General features: G+C 36.2%; 1 protein-coding gene across 1 annotated transcript; it reads left to right on the forward strand.

Moving 5' to 3' along the window:
• The first annotated feature begins 21 nt into the window (after window positions 1-21).
• On the forward strand, window positions 22-15708 carry LOC123543727 (SNW domain-containing protein 1-like). The gene is made up of 13 exons (XM_045329798.2): window positions 22-101; window positions 4774-4846; window positions 5387-5461; window positions 5760-5921; window positions 6222-6421; window positions 6791-6895; window positions 7267-7336; window positions 10353-10535; window positions 11006-11141; window positions 12685-12784; window positions 13470-13587; window positions 14025-14182; window positions 14651-15708. The coding sequence occupies exons 1-13, from the start codon at window positions 82-84 to the stop codon at window positions 14844-14846; spliced, it is 1596 nt and encodes a 531-aa protein (XP_045185733.1). The 5' UTR covers window positions 22-81; the 3' UTR covers window positions 14847-15708.
• The last annotated feature ends 433 nt before the right edge of the window (window positions 15709-16141 follow it).

A 16141-nucleotide genomic window follows, 5' to 3' on the forward strand; every position in this document is an offset into this window, starting at 1 on the left:
GTCGACCAATGAAATCCAGTTTTCCGATTTTTCCGTCAACGGAAGTACTAATATCGAGCTATCCGATTCAACGACGAAAACATGGCGTTGAAAATTTCAGAGTAAAGTATTCTTTTATTTCACGCATTGAATGACTGTTTATATCTTTAAAAATGCTACAAGACTTTCGTCATCTTTAACGTTGTTTCTTCATCTGTCAATAAGAATTTTTGTGACTGCTCAACTGACATTGTCACACAGGTTTCTCCAGTCAGTGATAGCCTGATCATGCTGATATAATTTCTAGTGACTTATTTGGATTTTACAAAACAACTCATGGCTTTCTGTTAGGGAAAATATACTGCAGTAGTTTAGTAAATGGGAAATCCATATTTTAAACGAATAACGGACCATAATTCCCCACCCCCAAGACAACTCCATCCTAATTTAAGACACATATCCTCAACTAATGACTATCCATCAATCATTCGTCACTTCTTCTACTTCTGTGCTTGTACTACAAAGGGCTTTCACATCACAGGCAAGTGACTACATCAAATTGGTTAAAAGCTTCCATGTACAAGTTCAAAAAAGATAAAACTATGTAGTGTCTAGGCGGTGTATTTCTGCAGATGATAACTGAAGTCGTCTGCAGATGTGGCCTGCACAAAGAACTATGAAATACACAGAATGGCAACTGGGGATAATCCCGAGTCATCTCCTGTTAGAGCATTATCTTATTTCAAAGCGTTTGCCGACTTGATCAATCATGATCAAATCAACAGATGCTTACTGAAGTATAAACTGGCCGTACGCCCAGCGCTTAATAAACCGAATCGAGTCCATTTTTCAAATGAAAACTGTTGATTTCTCAGACTTTCAATCATAAATTCATTCCTTCCCCCTGTACAAAAAACAAATAGCATTAAAAAAAACACCATTATCATTATAAACAAACAATCCGAAAGTAATCTTATTTCTAAGCATTTGCCAACTTGATAGTGATCAACAGACGCTTACAACGAGATCTCATTCAGTTGCCATGGGATGTTGGCAAGATTTGCTCTATATGCCTTTCAAGTTGCCGATCGATTAATTTTTATAGGGCTTTGGCCTGCATAAGGTCTGTTAGGAAGGCATTCCACTCACGGGACAGGAAGCTGTTCTTGTATTGCTCATAGTTTGCACGAAGTTTAATATAGGTTTGGCTGTGTTTTCTGGTAGGAACAGTCACCAGTCAGTTTTATGTTGTAAATATTTATATTAAAGTAAGCAGGTTAAAAGTCTTTCTCTTACAATGGAGTAGCAGTGTCAGTTGACCGCTAGGTTATCAACAATTTGTTTACAAAACATTGTGTTTGCACTTGCACATGTTGCCAATTAAACGTCAAATCAAAAACGTACAGTGTAAAATGTGTGTGTAAAATTTAACACATAACATCAAGCAAACATGAACTTTTTTGATAAAGAAGTTAAAAATTTCAGTAAAAACCAATGTGGTTTAACAGGGTTTTCCCTCGGGTTTTTTATTTGGGAGTCCATGGACTCCCATGGCTGCTAATTTAAGGGTCCCTAATAATTTTTGGGGGTCCACAAATTATTGATCTTGAAAATAGACATTATTACTATAAAAATTTACCCTAAAACCGAATGAACTTAATTGTATCTTTTTAATTATGTCTCCCCCAGGAGACATATTGTTTTTGCCCTGTCCGTCCGTCTGTCCGTCCGTCCGTACGTCACACTTCATTTCCGAGCAATAACTGGAGAACCATTTGACCTAGAACCTTCAAACTTCATAGGGTTGTAGGGCTGCTGGAGTAGACGACCCCTATTGTCTTTGGGGTCACTCCGTCAAAGGTCAAGGTCACAGGGGCCTGAACATTGAAAACCATTTCCAATCAATAACTAGAGAACCACTTGACCCAGAATGTTGAAACTTCATAGGATGATTGGTCATGAAGAGTAGATGACCCCTATTGATTTTGGGGTCACTCCGTCAAAGGTCAAGGTCACAGGGGCCTGAACATTGAAAACCATTTCCGATCAATAACTAGAGAACCACTTGACCCAGAATGTTGAAACTTCATAGGATGATTGGTCATGAAGAGTAGATGATCCCTATTGATTTTGGGGTCACTTTGTCAAAGGTCAAGGTCACAGGGGCCTGAACATTGAAAACCATTTCCGATCAATGACTAGAGAACCACTTGACCCAGAATGTTGAAACTTCATAGGATGATTGATCATGAAGAGTAGATGACCCCTATTGATTTTGGGGTCACTCCGTCAAAGGTCAAGGTCACAGGGGCCTGAACATTGAAAGCCATTTCCAATCAATAACTAGAGAACCACCTGACCCAGAATGTTGAAACTTGATAGGATGATTGGTCATAAAGAGTAGATGACCCTTATTGATTATGGGATCACTCCGTCAAAGGTCAAGGTCACAGGGGCCTGAACATTGAAAACCATTTCTGATCAATAACTAGAGAACCACTTGACCCAGAATGTTGAAACTTCATAGGATGATTGTACATGCAAAGTAGATGACCCCTATCGATTTTGGGGTCACTCCATTAAAGGTCAAGGGTCACAGGGGCCTGAACATTGAAAACCATTTCCGGTCAGTAACTTGAGAACCACTTGACCCAGAATGTTGAAACATAATAGGATGATTGGTCATAAAAAGTAGATGACCCCTAACGATTTTGGGGTCACTCTGTGAAAGGTCAAGGTCACAGGGGCCCGCACATTGAAAACCATTTCCGGTCAGTAACTTGAGAACCACTTGACCCAGAATGATGAAACTTTATAGGATGATTGGTCATGCAGAGTAGATGAAACCTAACGATTTTAGGGTCACTCTGTTAAAGGTCAAGGCCACAGGGGCCTGAACATGGAAAACCATTTCCAATCAATAACTTGAGAACCTCTCGACCCAGAATGTTGAAACTTCATAGGATGATTGTTCATGCAGAGTAAATGACCTTTATTGTTTTTGGGGTCACTTCGTTAAAGGTCAAGGTCTCAGGGGCCTGAACATTGATAACCAGTTCCGATCAATAACTTGAGAACCACTTGACCCAGAATGTTGAAACTTCATAGGATGATTAAACATGCAGAGTAGATGACCCCTATTGATTTTGGGGTCAGTCTATTAAAGGTCAAGGTCACAGTGGCCTGTTCATGTAAAATCATTTTTTGGAAATAACTTGAGAACCACTTGACCTACAATGTTGAAACTTAATAGGATGATTGGACATGCAGAGTACATGACCCCTATTTATTTTGAGGTCACTTGATCAAAGGTCAGGGTCACAGGAGCCTGAACAGTGACTTGAGAACCACTAGGCCATGAGTGTTGAAATTTAGCGGGATGACTGGACATGCCAAGTAGATGATCCCTATTGCAGCCAACCATCAGTGTCTCTTTGACTTTCGCTCCTGACCCCTATTGACTTCTTGCCTATAGGACTTTGCATTGGGGGAGACATGCGCTTTTTTACAAAAGCATTTTCTAGTTTAGATAGCAGTTGATTCATTATTTCGGAATGGTACCTTTCAAAATGGCATGAGCTTCTCAATTCAGACCGATTACAAAATGTGTTATAGTCTTTTTGTTATGATCAAATAGCCAGTAATTACCGGCAATTAACGTGTCACCTCGTGTCAATTATGTTGTTCACAGTTTTATCTCGGTTAAAGTATTATAATTTCTGTGATTTATTAATATTTTTTCATCAAAATACCTTAAATTTATATGAAATTAATTTTGTTTAATGAAAAAAAAAACATTCGATCTTTTACGGAACGTAACGGCAATCTTAGATTTTAGTGGTGACAGTTAGCGCGGAGAGTAGTTTCCCTTTACCAAAATGGCGAACATCGATAACAAACTTGTTTTGAAGTTGGAAAATCGTTTATACCTGTGTATAATGAGCACCCACGATTTGGGGATGGTCCCGGTGGTAAAAAACTTGGCATTTTACATGGGTATCTGCGCAAAGGAGGCTTCAGTGCAAAGGAGTTTCGTGACCGATCTTGCGGGTCCAGTGGGACGCAGAGGCACTAAAAAATGCGAGTTCAAAGCAGTAAAAGCGCGTCAGGGACGCAAAAAAACCTGCGTCCGGGAAAACCCTGGTTTAGTAGGACACAGCATGCTTTTCCATGAGTTGCGGAAAGGTTGTCATAAACACTATGAAATTTGAGAAGTATATTTGTCTTTTCGATTTGATTTTCGAGTTGGAGATTCTTCAGATCATTAAAAAAAATGATTCGAAGATTTTCTAAGTTTGGTGAAATCTCTAACTGATGATGCAGCAAAATACCACTGTAGACAGACATCATGTTAATGGTGAAGAGATAAACAAATGTACATGTGCTGAGCGCCAGAAGCCAGACGTTCTGCTTTAAGGATTATGTATTACTTGATTTCTAATGTCCAGCATGTATGTAGATTGTCACTGTACAGTATATATATATGCTAAGTTACATGTACATATTCATAAGTTGAATGAATAGATAGGTTTTTGCTTTTAGCATACACATACAACATCAATTTCATTAATTACACATTTAGGAAACACATCTTTTCCCATATTAGCTCTCTGTCAGCTTGTAAGACATCATGGAAAAATGGTCAGCTAAGGTCTTACATGATCCCATTTCAAAACTCGCATAGAGGGTCATTTATTTTGTCAGTATTGAATGAATGTGCTGTTACAGCTGTTTACAAATTTTCCTGAAGAAAAAAAGGCTATTTCACTAACTGGAATATGATTTTTGTTTCAGTATTTTACCTGCACCTACGCAGAGAATATATGATCGAGATGATGAAGAGAGACAGATTCGTTCACAGATGCAGGTTTGTAGTGCTTAACGTATCTTTCTCATGTTAGGTGTCCACAGGACAAGTCAAACTGAACATTAAATTTCCCTCACTATCTTAAGCTTGCCAGGATAACTTTTAAGCTATTTAATTTTACATGGGTACACTTCCCTTGGCACCCATCATTCAATAATAAACATACATTGTCAATTTCATTTTTGATCAGTGAAGCTTTAGTTGATACCAGAATTAACATTTTCACTTGTAAATGGGTTGATATTAAAGTGGTCTTCTAAATTAATGTCATGTCAGTTATAACATAATGAAGCTTTCAATTTTAATTGGACATCAACAGTCCAGTGTCAAGTTTTTGTTTTGATATAATTTTAAACCAAATTTATTACCATTTCAATTTTTTTTTTATATTCAGTTAAAATTTAACATGTAATGTTTATTCAAAATTGAATGAATTTTATTATATTGAATTACTGTGGGTTTTTTTTGTGTGTGTTTTTTTTACAGTACTTAATGCTTATTTTTAATTTGTTAATCAAGAAGTAAGTTTAATATTTCCAGTTAACCCCAGTGATCAGCAACAGAACAGCACCTCCATATGGACACAGAAAGGGATGGATTCCAAGGTCACAAGAGGTGAAACATTTATAAGTGAATATTATCCCCAGTAGTTAAACGTTTGATACTTGCATGTGATCTAGTCACTAGACTTATAATGATGTCATGATTTAAGTGAGTTGGGTTTTTTTCAGTGCTTTCAGTGCTTCTTCGTAAAATATATTGGAATAGTGGTTCCCATTTATTAATTATTGTAATTAACAAACAGATACCTGGTAGCTTTGACTAGCTTAGAATCTCAGAGCTTTACTAAAATAGTAGTTGAGAAATTACATTATATACATCAAAACATAATGTATTAAATGTTGTATTACAGGATTTTGGAGATGGTGGTGCATTTCCAGAGATTGCTGTTGCTCAATATCCACTTGGTATGGGACAGAAGAAGAGCTCGTCCAATGCTTTGGCTGTACAGTTAGATGCTGAGGGGAAAATCAAGTATGATGCTATTGCCAAATATGGACATGGAAAAGACAAGGTAAAAGCGATGATAGGAAAAGGGTGATTTTTTGGAAGAGTAGCAATATCCTAGAGTATTTTTTCTAGTTTTCATTTTGGGCATGTTTTAGGAATTTCATTACAGCATAGTACAATTACATGTCAGCATTGTCCAGCAGAAACATTTCTAGTGGAAGTATAATAGGCTAAGACTGTGATGAACAGCTTTCCATCACGTAATAAAGATATCAAAATTAATGTTATTACTGCTGAAATGTCTGTAACACTTTCGTAAACTAAAGGTGGTTCATTAATGATATATTCCTTCACAATTTTACAGGTGGTTCATTCAAAATTTCAAGATCTTGTACCTAAACAAATAGATGAAGATGACCCGAGTTTTGAACGGCCAGATGAAGAAAGTATTCAAGATAATACAGAGAAAACAAGACTGGCTCTAGAAAAACTTGTGTCAGGAAAGATTGCAGCTGCAATGCCAGTACGAGCTGCAGAGAAACAGGCACCAGCGCAGTATATCAGGTCTGTCTATGTCATCTAAAACTTTTTCAGATTCTGAAAAGGTTTTAAAAATTTGAGATGCAGTGTTTATAATTGTAGATACAGAAGGTGAACACTGAAACAGTGTTTACTTATGTTTTAACTGGCATCCACCAGTAAACATTCTGTAGGTATAGGCTAAACGTGTGTTACTTATTAAGAGAACAGATTTAATCAATTTTACCTCGACAATTGTTTCACGTAATTTTGGGAGGGAAAACTGTTAAAAAATGTATGTAGAAAATGCGTTTTAAATTTGCAGTAGATATCAATACAAAATTACTAGGGTAAAATCTTTGTTTTAATTTTTGAGTAACAGGTGGTGTAATATCTTGGTGTTTTGTATTTCAGGTACACTCCGTCACAGCAAGGTGTGGCCTATAATTCTGGTGCTAAACAAAGAATCATCAGAATGGTTGAAGCACAGAAAGACCCAATGGAGCCACCAAAATTTAAGTAAGATTGAAATTTTTTATTTCTGACAGAAATATCTTCAAATATTCCAGATAAATTCATTCGGCAAATACATCAATTGATTTCATATAGCCTGATTTGCAAGACTGTAATCTACTGGTAGAACTTCAATATAACAGTTCCCAAAACTGCCAGTGAGCATTTTGTCCATGAAGTTAAAAATAAACTGGAAAACAGGGTAATTTTATTGCATTCAGATAACGGTACTTCTTTTGAACAGATCTTTTTCGTTACAAAATCAAGTTGTAGTAAATTCAAAAGCCAAGGTCTCAGTGACAGGGTAATATTAAGGATTGTATGTCTATGAAAAATGTCTCTTGTGAAAATACTGTAAAGTAATTTCAATATTACAGAGTAAACAAGAAGATACCTCGAGGACCGCCATCACCTCCAGCACCTGTGATGCACTCTCCTAACAGAAAGGTGAACATTTTTTGCTGCTTTTGCTTAAATGTTGCATATATATATAAATATATATATTTTCATTGTTACATATTCTGCTGCGAAGATTTGGACAACAAAACGATTCTGTTTTATTCTTTATTCTAACACATTCCATTGTGTTTCCCTTTTATACATAGAAAACTGAAGATGTGTGTTATTATGCAACTATTCAGTGCTTGTACATGTATGTCACATTGTGTCATATTGTCAGATGTCATAGCAGCACACTAGAAAAGAAAAACAAGCAAATGTTTGGTGGATGTCATCAAGGGTGTACATAATAATTCTTGAAAATATTTCAGAATCAAAATTGTGTATCTTTAGCAGTGATTAACTCTTGAATGAAATAAGTGTTTGTTATTTAGATGTGTATTAATCACGAGGGCTGCACAAATTTATTCAATAATACTCAACAACAAGTCATTATATAAGATATATCATTTCTTACATTCGATAGTCTTTTTAGCCCACCATCATCAGATGGTGGGCTATTCAAATCACTCTGTGTCCATGGTCCGTCCATCTTTCGGTTACCAATTTCTCATTATCGCATCTTCTCAGAAACAAGGGGGGGGGGGGGGGGGGTTGACCAAACTTTGTCAGAATGATGTATTTGTACCCTTAGACTACCCTAGTTGCATCCCTCTGAAAATCAGACTGGTTCAATAATTTTTAAGGTAGTTATGGCCCTTTGTTTATTTTGATTTCTAATATAATTTTATATCCAGTGGCCCTCCAAGTAGTTAATTGGTTTTTTATGGCCTTACCTGTAAAAGGGTCATTAAATCTGCAGACACTAATGAGATAATGATTCAAGTTGTTCATTATTTTTCTATTACACCTCAGCAGTAGATGGACTACTCTAGTAGATTGATGTTAATTTGTTTAGTACTGAAATTTCTGGGATTAATTATTAGTTATAATGTAATTATATGTGCATTCTTTGTTTCCATAATAAGGATAAAATGATAATTGCATATAACTCATTAATGGTGTCATCTCTCTTGTTTAGGGTATGGGTTCAGTTATTAGTTATAAGTAATTACTAATTATATGTGCATTCTCTTGTTTCCATAATAAGAAAATAATAATAATTGCATATATTATCTCATTAATGGTGTCATCTCTCTTGTTAAGGGTCAAGGACACTTATTTTGATCTAGTGACCTACTTCTTTGGTTTTACAGGGCCCACGCTGTCGTTCGCCACTCGAGCCATTTGGCGAATCTGCGATGAAAGTGGCGAAGAAAAATCTCGAGTGGCGAAAATGAAAAAATGTTCGTAATTTGGACCGCCATTTTGTTTCAGACGTTCTAAATCGTAACCTCCAAGAAATTATGTTAAAAAAGAGTTGACTGGTTCCGATAATTTTACCTTATAAAATTAACTTATTTCGGGATAGTACTACCCAGTCTGCGTTTACTTTACATATAACAATGTGTGATAAACATCTTGACACGCGAGAAGATGCAATTTGCAATCAATTAGCAACCGATTATCGGGTTAAAATAATCTTTTTGTTTTGTTGTCATTACGGCAGATTAAATGATTGATGCCTTTAATTTCCATGGATCAAATAATTAATTAAATAAATCGGCAAAATAATGAATGGTTTGGTGAATTTTTTTAACGTTGTCGCCACCGTCAGTATGTTAGTCACAGGCACGGGTCCAATGTATTTTTTGTTTAATATAAAAATCCTTTTTTTTTCACACAAATATACTTTTTATATGTTAGTCAAATGAAAAAAAAAATGATGACAACAAATCCGGTCACAGTATCATACATGACACTGTGACCGGATTTTTGTCATCATTTTTTTTTTTCATTTAACAAACATATAGAAAGCATATTTCTGTGAAAAAAAAGGTTGTTTTTTTATATTAATCAAAAAAAAAAAATACATTGGACCCGTGTCTGTGATCTTAGTAAGTAATTAGTAAAGGTGTTTGCTAAGTTTTTTTTAATGTCTTTAAAAGTTAGGAATGGATTTGAAATGTAATCCTGTATCAGGGTAGATTTCTGGGAAGCAGAGAGCACCAAAAACACAGCCCCCGGGCCATGCATTTACATACATGTAGTAGGCCCACAACAAAAAGAAGCTGTAATGGAAAAATGTTTCAGACAGGTTGCTTCAAACATCCAACAACATTTTAAAATACAAAACTTGCTTTAGAGGTATACCCACTTTCATTCAAAAGTCCCCCTATATAGCTAGAATATCACCATTTGCTTATGGGAAGTAACAAAAATTTTCAACGCGCCGCGGGAAGGGAAACCTCTCCGGCACCCTCCCTACCGTTCCCGAGAAAAAAGGTGGCTCCAACTTTTTTCAGCCCAGTGTGGGCCCTGTTTTAACCAACAACATTCAAATTTGGACTGTATGTACAGTTTTGAGTGGCTAGATGAACCTTGACATGAATTGACCTTGATCTTGACCTAGTGACCTACCTTCACATTTCTCAAGCTACAGTCTTCAAATTTGGACAACATGCATAGCTTTGTGTACCGAAATAAACTTTGACATTGACCTAGTGACTTACTTTAACATTTCCCCAGCTACAGACTTCAAATTGGGACCACAGGCATAGTTTTGTGTTCTGAATTGAAATTTGACCTTGATTTTTACGTAGTACCTACTTCCACATTTCTCGAGCTACAGCCTTCAAATTTGAAGCACATGCATAGTTTGAGTACCGAAACTTAATTGATCACTGGATCCAAGGACTATGATGACCTGGATTCTGACATAGTTACCTAGTTATTTTATGATTTGAATTAATCTTAACTGATTTTCTTAGCTGCATTTGGAAGATTTTAGGGATGTTGCATATTACATTACTAGTCATGAATAGACTCCTTCAAACCAAGTTTGATATAATTTTGCGCTCTATGCTTTCCAAAGGTTCTTAAAGGTTTGTCTATATATGTTATGTTGATGGAAGTAAGTGTGTTTTGATTTAAAGAATTCCTTATCAGTTTATTTTGTTTCCAGGTGACAGTCAAGGAGCAACAGGAATGGAAGATTCCACCATGTATTTCCAACTGGAAGAACGTTAAAGGTTATACCATTCCTCTTGATAAGCGTTTGGCTGCTGATGGTAGAGGTCTCCAAGGTGTTCATATCAATGAAAACTTTGCTAAATTAGCAGAATCCCTCTATATTGCTGACAGAAAAGTAAGTTCAGTTTTTTTCTGCTATAGTACAATTCCCTAATGAGCATTTTATCATGGATTTCATTATAACAAAATAAAACAATTTGTATATTTTTTGGCACCAACCTGAAGGCGATAAAATATGAGATCCAAACCATCTTCCCAGTTTTCTTCATTCTACATTTGATGGAAGTGTGTAAATACATTCTGTGTAAATGGAATGGAGCCTCTTAGTACTGTAGTAATTAAATAAAAGAGATATAAAACATAGGGTATACAAAAGGGGTGTCTTCCATTGAAGATTGTCAGAACATGAGGGCTTTAAACCTGTTTTCCCATTCTCCTTTTTCCCCATACTATTGTTGTTCTTCGCCTGAACAGGATTAATTTAAGCTTGTGTCCAAAACTTCACATAGCTAACAAAATGAAATAAATCTAACAAGAGCACTATTTAATATTTTGTGTCTGTGTAGATTATTTTGTATATTAAAGGCACGTGAAGCTGTAGAAACTCGAGCACAGACGGAACAGAAAATGGTACAGAAGGAGAAAGAAAAGAAGGAAGAACATTTAAGACAGCTTGCTATGAAAGCACGTGAAGAGCGTGCAGGAATACATAGAGCAAATGGTACACTACACTTGCATGACTTATTATCATAAGTAATCTAGTTTCATTGAAATAATAACTTTGGTATTTTCTGGGTCTCATGTTTAAAAGTTTTTCGAAAATGCAGAGAATGCACAATAGGTACAGTTTAAGGCTGTCTTAAGTTGTTGATACAGTAGTTTTTAAATCACCAGAGCACGAAGTATGCTCAAGGTGAGCTATTGTGACTGGTCATTGTCCGGCGTCCGTCAGTGTGTGTCGTGTGTTGTGCGTCAACATTTGCCTTGTTAACACTCCACATTTGTGACCCAATCTTTATGAAACTTGGTCAGAATGTTTGTCTTGATGAATTCTAGGTCAAGTTTGAAACTGGGTCATGTGGGGTCAAAAATTAGGTCACTAGGCCAGATCAAAGGAAAATCTTGTTAACACTCAGTTTGAAACTGATGAGAATAGGTCTTGATGATCTCAAGGTCAAGTTCGAATCTGGGTCATGTAGGGTCAAAAACTCGGACACCCAGTCAAATCAAAGAAAAAGCTTGTTAACACTCTAGAAGCCACATTTGTGATCCAGTCTTTATGAAACTTGGTCAGAATGTTTGTCTTGATGTTCTCTAGGTCAAGTTCGAAACTGGGTCATGTGGGATCAAAAACAAGGTCACCCGGTCAAATCAAAGGAAAACCTTGTTAACACTCGAGAGGCCACATTCGTGACCCAATCTTTATGAAACTTGGTCAGAATGTTTGTCTTGATGATCACTAGGTCAAGTTTGAAACTGGGTCATGTGGGATCAGACATTAGGTCACTAGGCCAGATGAAAGGATGATCTTGTTAACACTCTAGAGTCCACAGTTTAAGTTTGAAACTGATGAGAATTGGTCAGAATGTTTGTCCTGATGAACTCTAGGTCAAGTTCGAATCTGGGTCATGTGGGTTCAAAACTAGGTCACCCAGTCAAATCAAAGGAAAAGCTTGTAAAACACCCTAGAGGCCACATTTGTGACCCAATCTTTATTTAAACATGGTCAGAATGTTTGTCTTGATGATCTCTAGGTCAGTTTCAAATCTTGGTCATGTGGGGTCAAAAACTAGGTCACCCAGTCAGATCAAAGAAAAAGCTTGTTAACACTCTAGAGGCCACATTTTTGACCCAATCTTTATGAAACTTGGTCAGAATGTTTGTCTTGATGATCTCTAGGTCAAGTTTGAAACTGGGTCATGTGTGGTCAAAAATTAGGTCACAGGCAAATCAAAGGAAAATCTTGTTAACACTGTAGAGTCCACAGTTAAAGTTTGAAACTCATGAGAATTGGTCAGAATGTTTGTCTTGATGACCTCAAGGTCAAGTTTGAATATGGGTTATTTGGGTCAAAAACTAGGTCACTAGGCCAGATCAACTCTGGTGAGCAATATAGGGCCATCATGGCCCTCTTGTTTAGTTGTTTTTTTATAATTTAGTTAAAAAGGAGGCTATTCTATTGGATTTGATATAGGATACTTGCATAAGTTATCAAAAGATTTCTTGCATATAAATAAAGTTACGAGCTTATATGTTTCTTTCAGACAAAGATGATGAAATGGCCGACAGAGAGGAGATCAGACGGGAGAGACATAAAGAGAGACAAAGGGAGAGAAATCTCGCTAGAGCTGCCCCTGATAAAAGGTAATGAGTTATATTTGTGTATGATAATAGTGGTTTTTGGGAACTTACAAATAGAGTGAAATGGAAGCGATGCCTACTTTCTAACCAAGTGTAGTTAGGAAAGCACTGGTTTTTGCATCACTACAAAGTAGTAATGTTGGCTACAACCAAGGTTGAATTACAGGGTACACATGACCCATCTATTGATAGTCTTATTGTTATAACCATAAGGCTATAATTCTGCAGGGCTTGTGCTTTTCAAACAGTTAATAATAAATTAATGTATATCAAAATGACCCCCTAAAATTGAAAATAACCCCAGAAGTCAAACAACCCCGCCCGCTTAGCTCAGTAGGTAAGAGCGTTGGTCTACGTATCACGGGGTCGTGAGTTCGATCCTCGGGCGGGCGTATGTTCTCCGTGACTTTTTGATAAACGACATTGTGTCTGAAATCATTGGTCCTCCACCTCTGATTCATGTGGGGAAGGTTGCAGTTACTTGCGGAGAACAGGTTTGTACTGGTACAGAATCCAGGAACACTGGTTAGGTTAACTGCCCGCCGTTACATGACTGAAATACTGTTGAAAAACGGCGTTAAACCCCAAAAAGAAAAAAACAAACAAAAGAAAGTCAAACAAAAAGAGGTCATGATGACTGTCTTTCGAAATTTTCAAGGGTAAACCGTTTATGGCTTTTCTGTTTTAGGTCACGTCTCCAGAAAGATAGAGAAAGAGATATCAGTGAGAAGATAGCTTTAGGTCTACCAAATACTGGTGGCGGACAGCAAGATCAGTTTGACTCCAGACTATTTAATCAGTCAAAGGTAAATATGATAGCGTTTTTGTTACTTTTATTTGATTTTTTTGTACTTGACTGAAAATATAAGGTCTGAATTATATTGTTGCAGTTTAAATATCATTTCATTAGAGAGGTTTTAGTTATATACTTGTATGTGTACGCATATATGTCGTAATTCTATACATAATACTAATAATAGTCTGCTCAAATTTAATTGAACTTTTCTCTTCAAGTAAATCTCCATGACATAGGTTATACATGAATGTGCAATTACTGGCAAGAAAAAGTTTAGGAAGCATTCACAATATGTTAGCATAAACTTGGAGAATTTATGTATTGTTTAGTTTGTTGCAATGAATCTACACACAAAGTATGCAGAAATAAATCTGTGTTAGGCTTTCTTTCAAGAAAAACGGAATGCAAATTATAACTACTTTACTTGATTGACAATGTTATATTCAGGGTATGGACAGTGGTTTTGGTGATGATGAAGGCTACAATGTGTATGACAGAGCATGGAGGGCGGACAAGGATGCTGCCAGTCACATATACAGACCCTCAAGAAACAAAGATAGAGACACATATGGAGATGATTTGGACGAACTTATTAAAACAAACAGGTTAGATGCATTTGTTTGCACCTACTATGTTGACTTTCCCTATTTTGCATACCTGAATAAACCAGACAGTCTTGTGGACTTTGTTTGGTCAGTTGCACTGTATTAATCAATCGTCCTAACATTTATTTTCCTATCAAGAAGAAAATGTCAAAATTTTATATATTACTTGCTATTAGAAACAATAACTGATTCTGAATGGTTTTAAATTTTGCTCCCATTCCCTCATCATTGAATTAAAGAGAACTTGTTATAGAGTAATAAAACCATTACAAAGATAAAACTAGACTGGGAAAACATTACTATATAACTGAACAAGGCCAACTTACTTGATAGGCTGTATAAGACGTACCTTGATAGAACAGATAAAATATTTTCATTGTTACAACTAAACTTTAAGTTAAACAGTGTGTTTTCTTATGTATGCTTATCATGGTAAAGTTTTCATTTGATTTTCCTTTTCTTTTACAGGTTTGTTCCAGACAAGGGATTTACAGGAGCTGACTCGAGTCGGCGACGCGATGGACCTGTTCAGTTTGAGAGACATGAGGAGGAAGATCCCTTCGGTCTCGATAAGTTCTTGAAAGAAGCTAAAACAGGACAAAAACGTGGCATTGATGATTCACGTTCTAGTCGGGACTATGAAAGAAAGAAAAGACGTGAATAGTACCTGCAATAGTTATTACTGAATGTAAAATGTATTGGCAATTAAAGGGTTTTGGAAAAAAACAAGTTTATCTCAGGTTCACTAGAAAAACTGTAACTGAGATGATTGTGAGTCTTGTCAGTGTTTACAGGGATACAAGCTTAACTAGAAGTCAGCTTTGGAGAGATAGGGTGGGGTGGGGGGGGGGGGGAAGGGTCAGATAATATGCTTTACAGAGATGATACACTGATAAAACCTTACAGATATTAAAGTTGGCTAGCAGAATTTTGAAAAAAAAGTTTTTAACCAGACACTACAAATATCTCTCTGTTTGAGATGAAATAATGCCCCAAAGAGCACCAAGGAAAAGCTGGAAAAGTCGCCACGTAAATAAACCAAAGAATAGCTTTTGCAAAGAAAAAATATTTTAAGTCTTACCAAACACATGTACCACTGTTGATAGTTGAGGGACGGGTTTAAAATAAGAAATTGAGAAGCAGTACAGAAAATAAACACCTAAAGACAAATAGCGTTTTGATGACTATTTATTTTGCTAGATAATCATGGAAGAATGAACAGCTGTGCAAATTACTAGTTAATATTTGGAGAATCTTTTATTTCTGTCCTGTTTATATGTAACAGAAATTAGATTTCCCTGAACCTTAGAGACAGGTTGCAACTGTCTTGAACCTTTACACTCTGTATTGTGTACAGAAAAGTTGTACCTGTAAGGATGTAATTTACAAATGTGTTGTAGCATATTATAAAGTGTATTGTAAATCTCATTGTTGATATGTCTCCTTTTATCATTGCTGTCAATCCATTTAAATCATATTTGATTCACCAAATGATAAACTAAATTAAAATTTGAATAGAAAGTTTATATAGATTGTTTTATTTCCAATGTGTTTAACACAGCTCGGTCCAAGGGAGTAGTAGTGTGGGATGTTGGTATCATGTGAAACACATGCATCAACATTTCCTGCAAATGACTTCTCAAGAACTAGCAGATGAAATTTAATCACTTTTCACCCACAAATATACTTGACAGGATGCCATGATTCACAGTATGATGTATCATCTGGGTGTGTTTGCTGACAAATTTGAATACTTTTGAAAAATGTGCAGCTACTAAATTACCTGTATGCCTTGATGCATCCACCAACACCACAAAATTAGGTGTAGTAAACAATTTGGTTTCAGATCAAAAACTAGAAAACGTTATACCTAATTTCTTAATCAATTGCAGAAGAGTAATTTTGTCTCCCACCCCACTGGGGGAGACATATTGTTTTTGCCCTGACCGTCCGTCGCAC

Source organism: Mercenaria mercenaria, chromosome 1, assembly GCF_021730395.1.
Source record: "Mercenaria mercenaria strain notata chromosome 1, MADL_Memer_1, whole genome shotgun sequence".
Taxonomy (NCBI): domain Eukaryota; kingdom Metazoa; phylum Mollusca; class Bivalvia; order Venerida; family Veneridae; genus Mercenaria; species Mercenaria mercenaria.

Coding starts and splice junctions, on each gene's coding strand:
- LOC123543727 (XM_045329798.2), top strand. CDS start 82: ATGGCGTTGAAAATTTCAGA. Junction 6,422..6,790: donor GCACCAGCGCAGTATATCAG/GTCTGTCTATGT, acceptor TTTGTATTTCAG/GTACACTCCGTCACAGCAAG. Junction 12,785..13,469: donor AGAGCTGCCCCTGATAAAAG/GTAATGAGTTAT, acceptor TTTCTGTTTTAG/GTCACGTCTCCAGAAAGATA.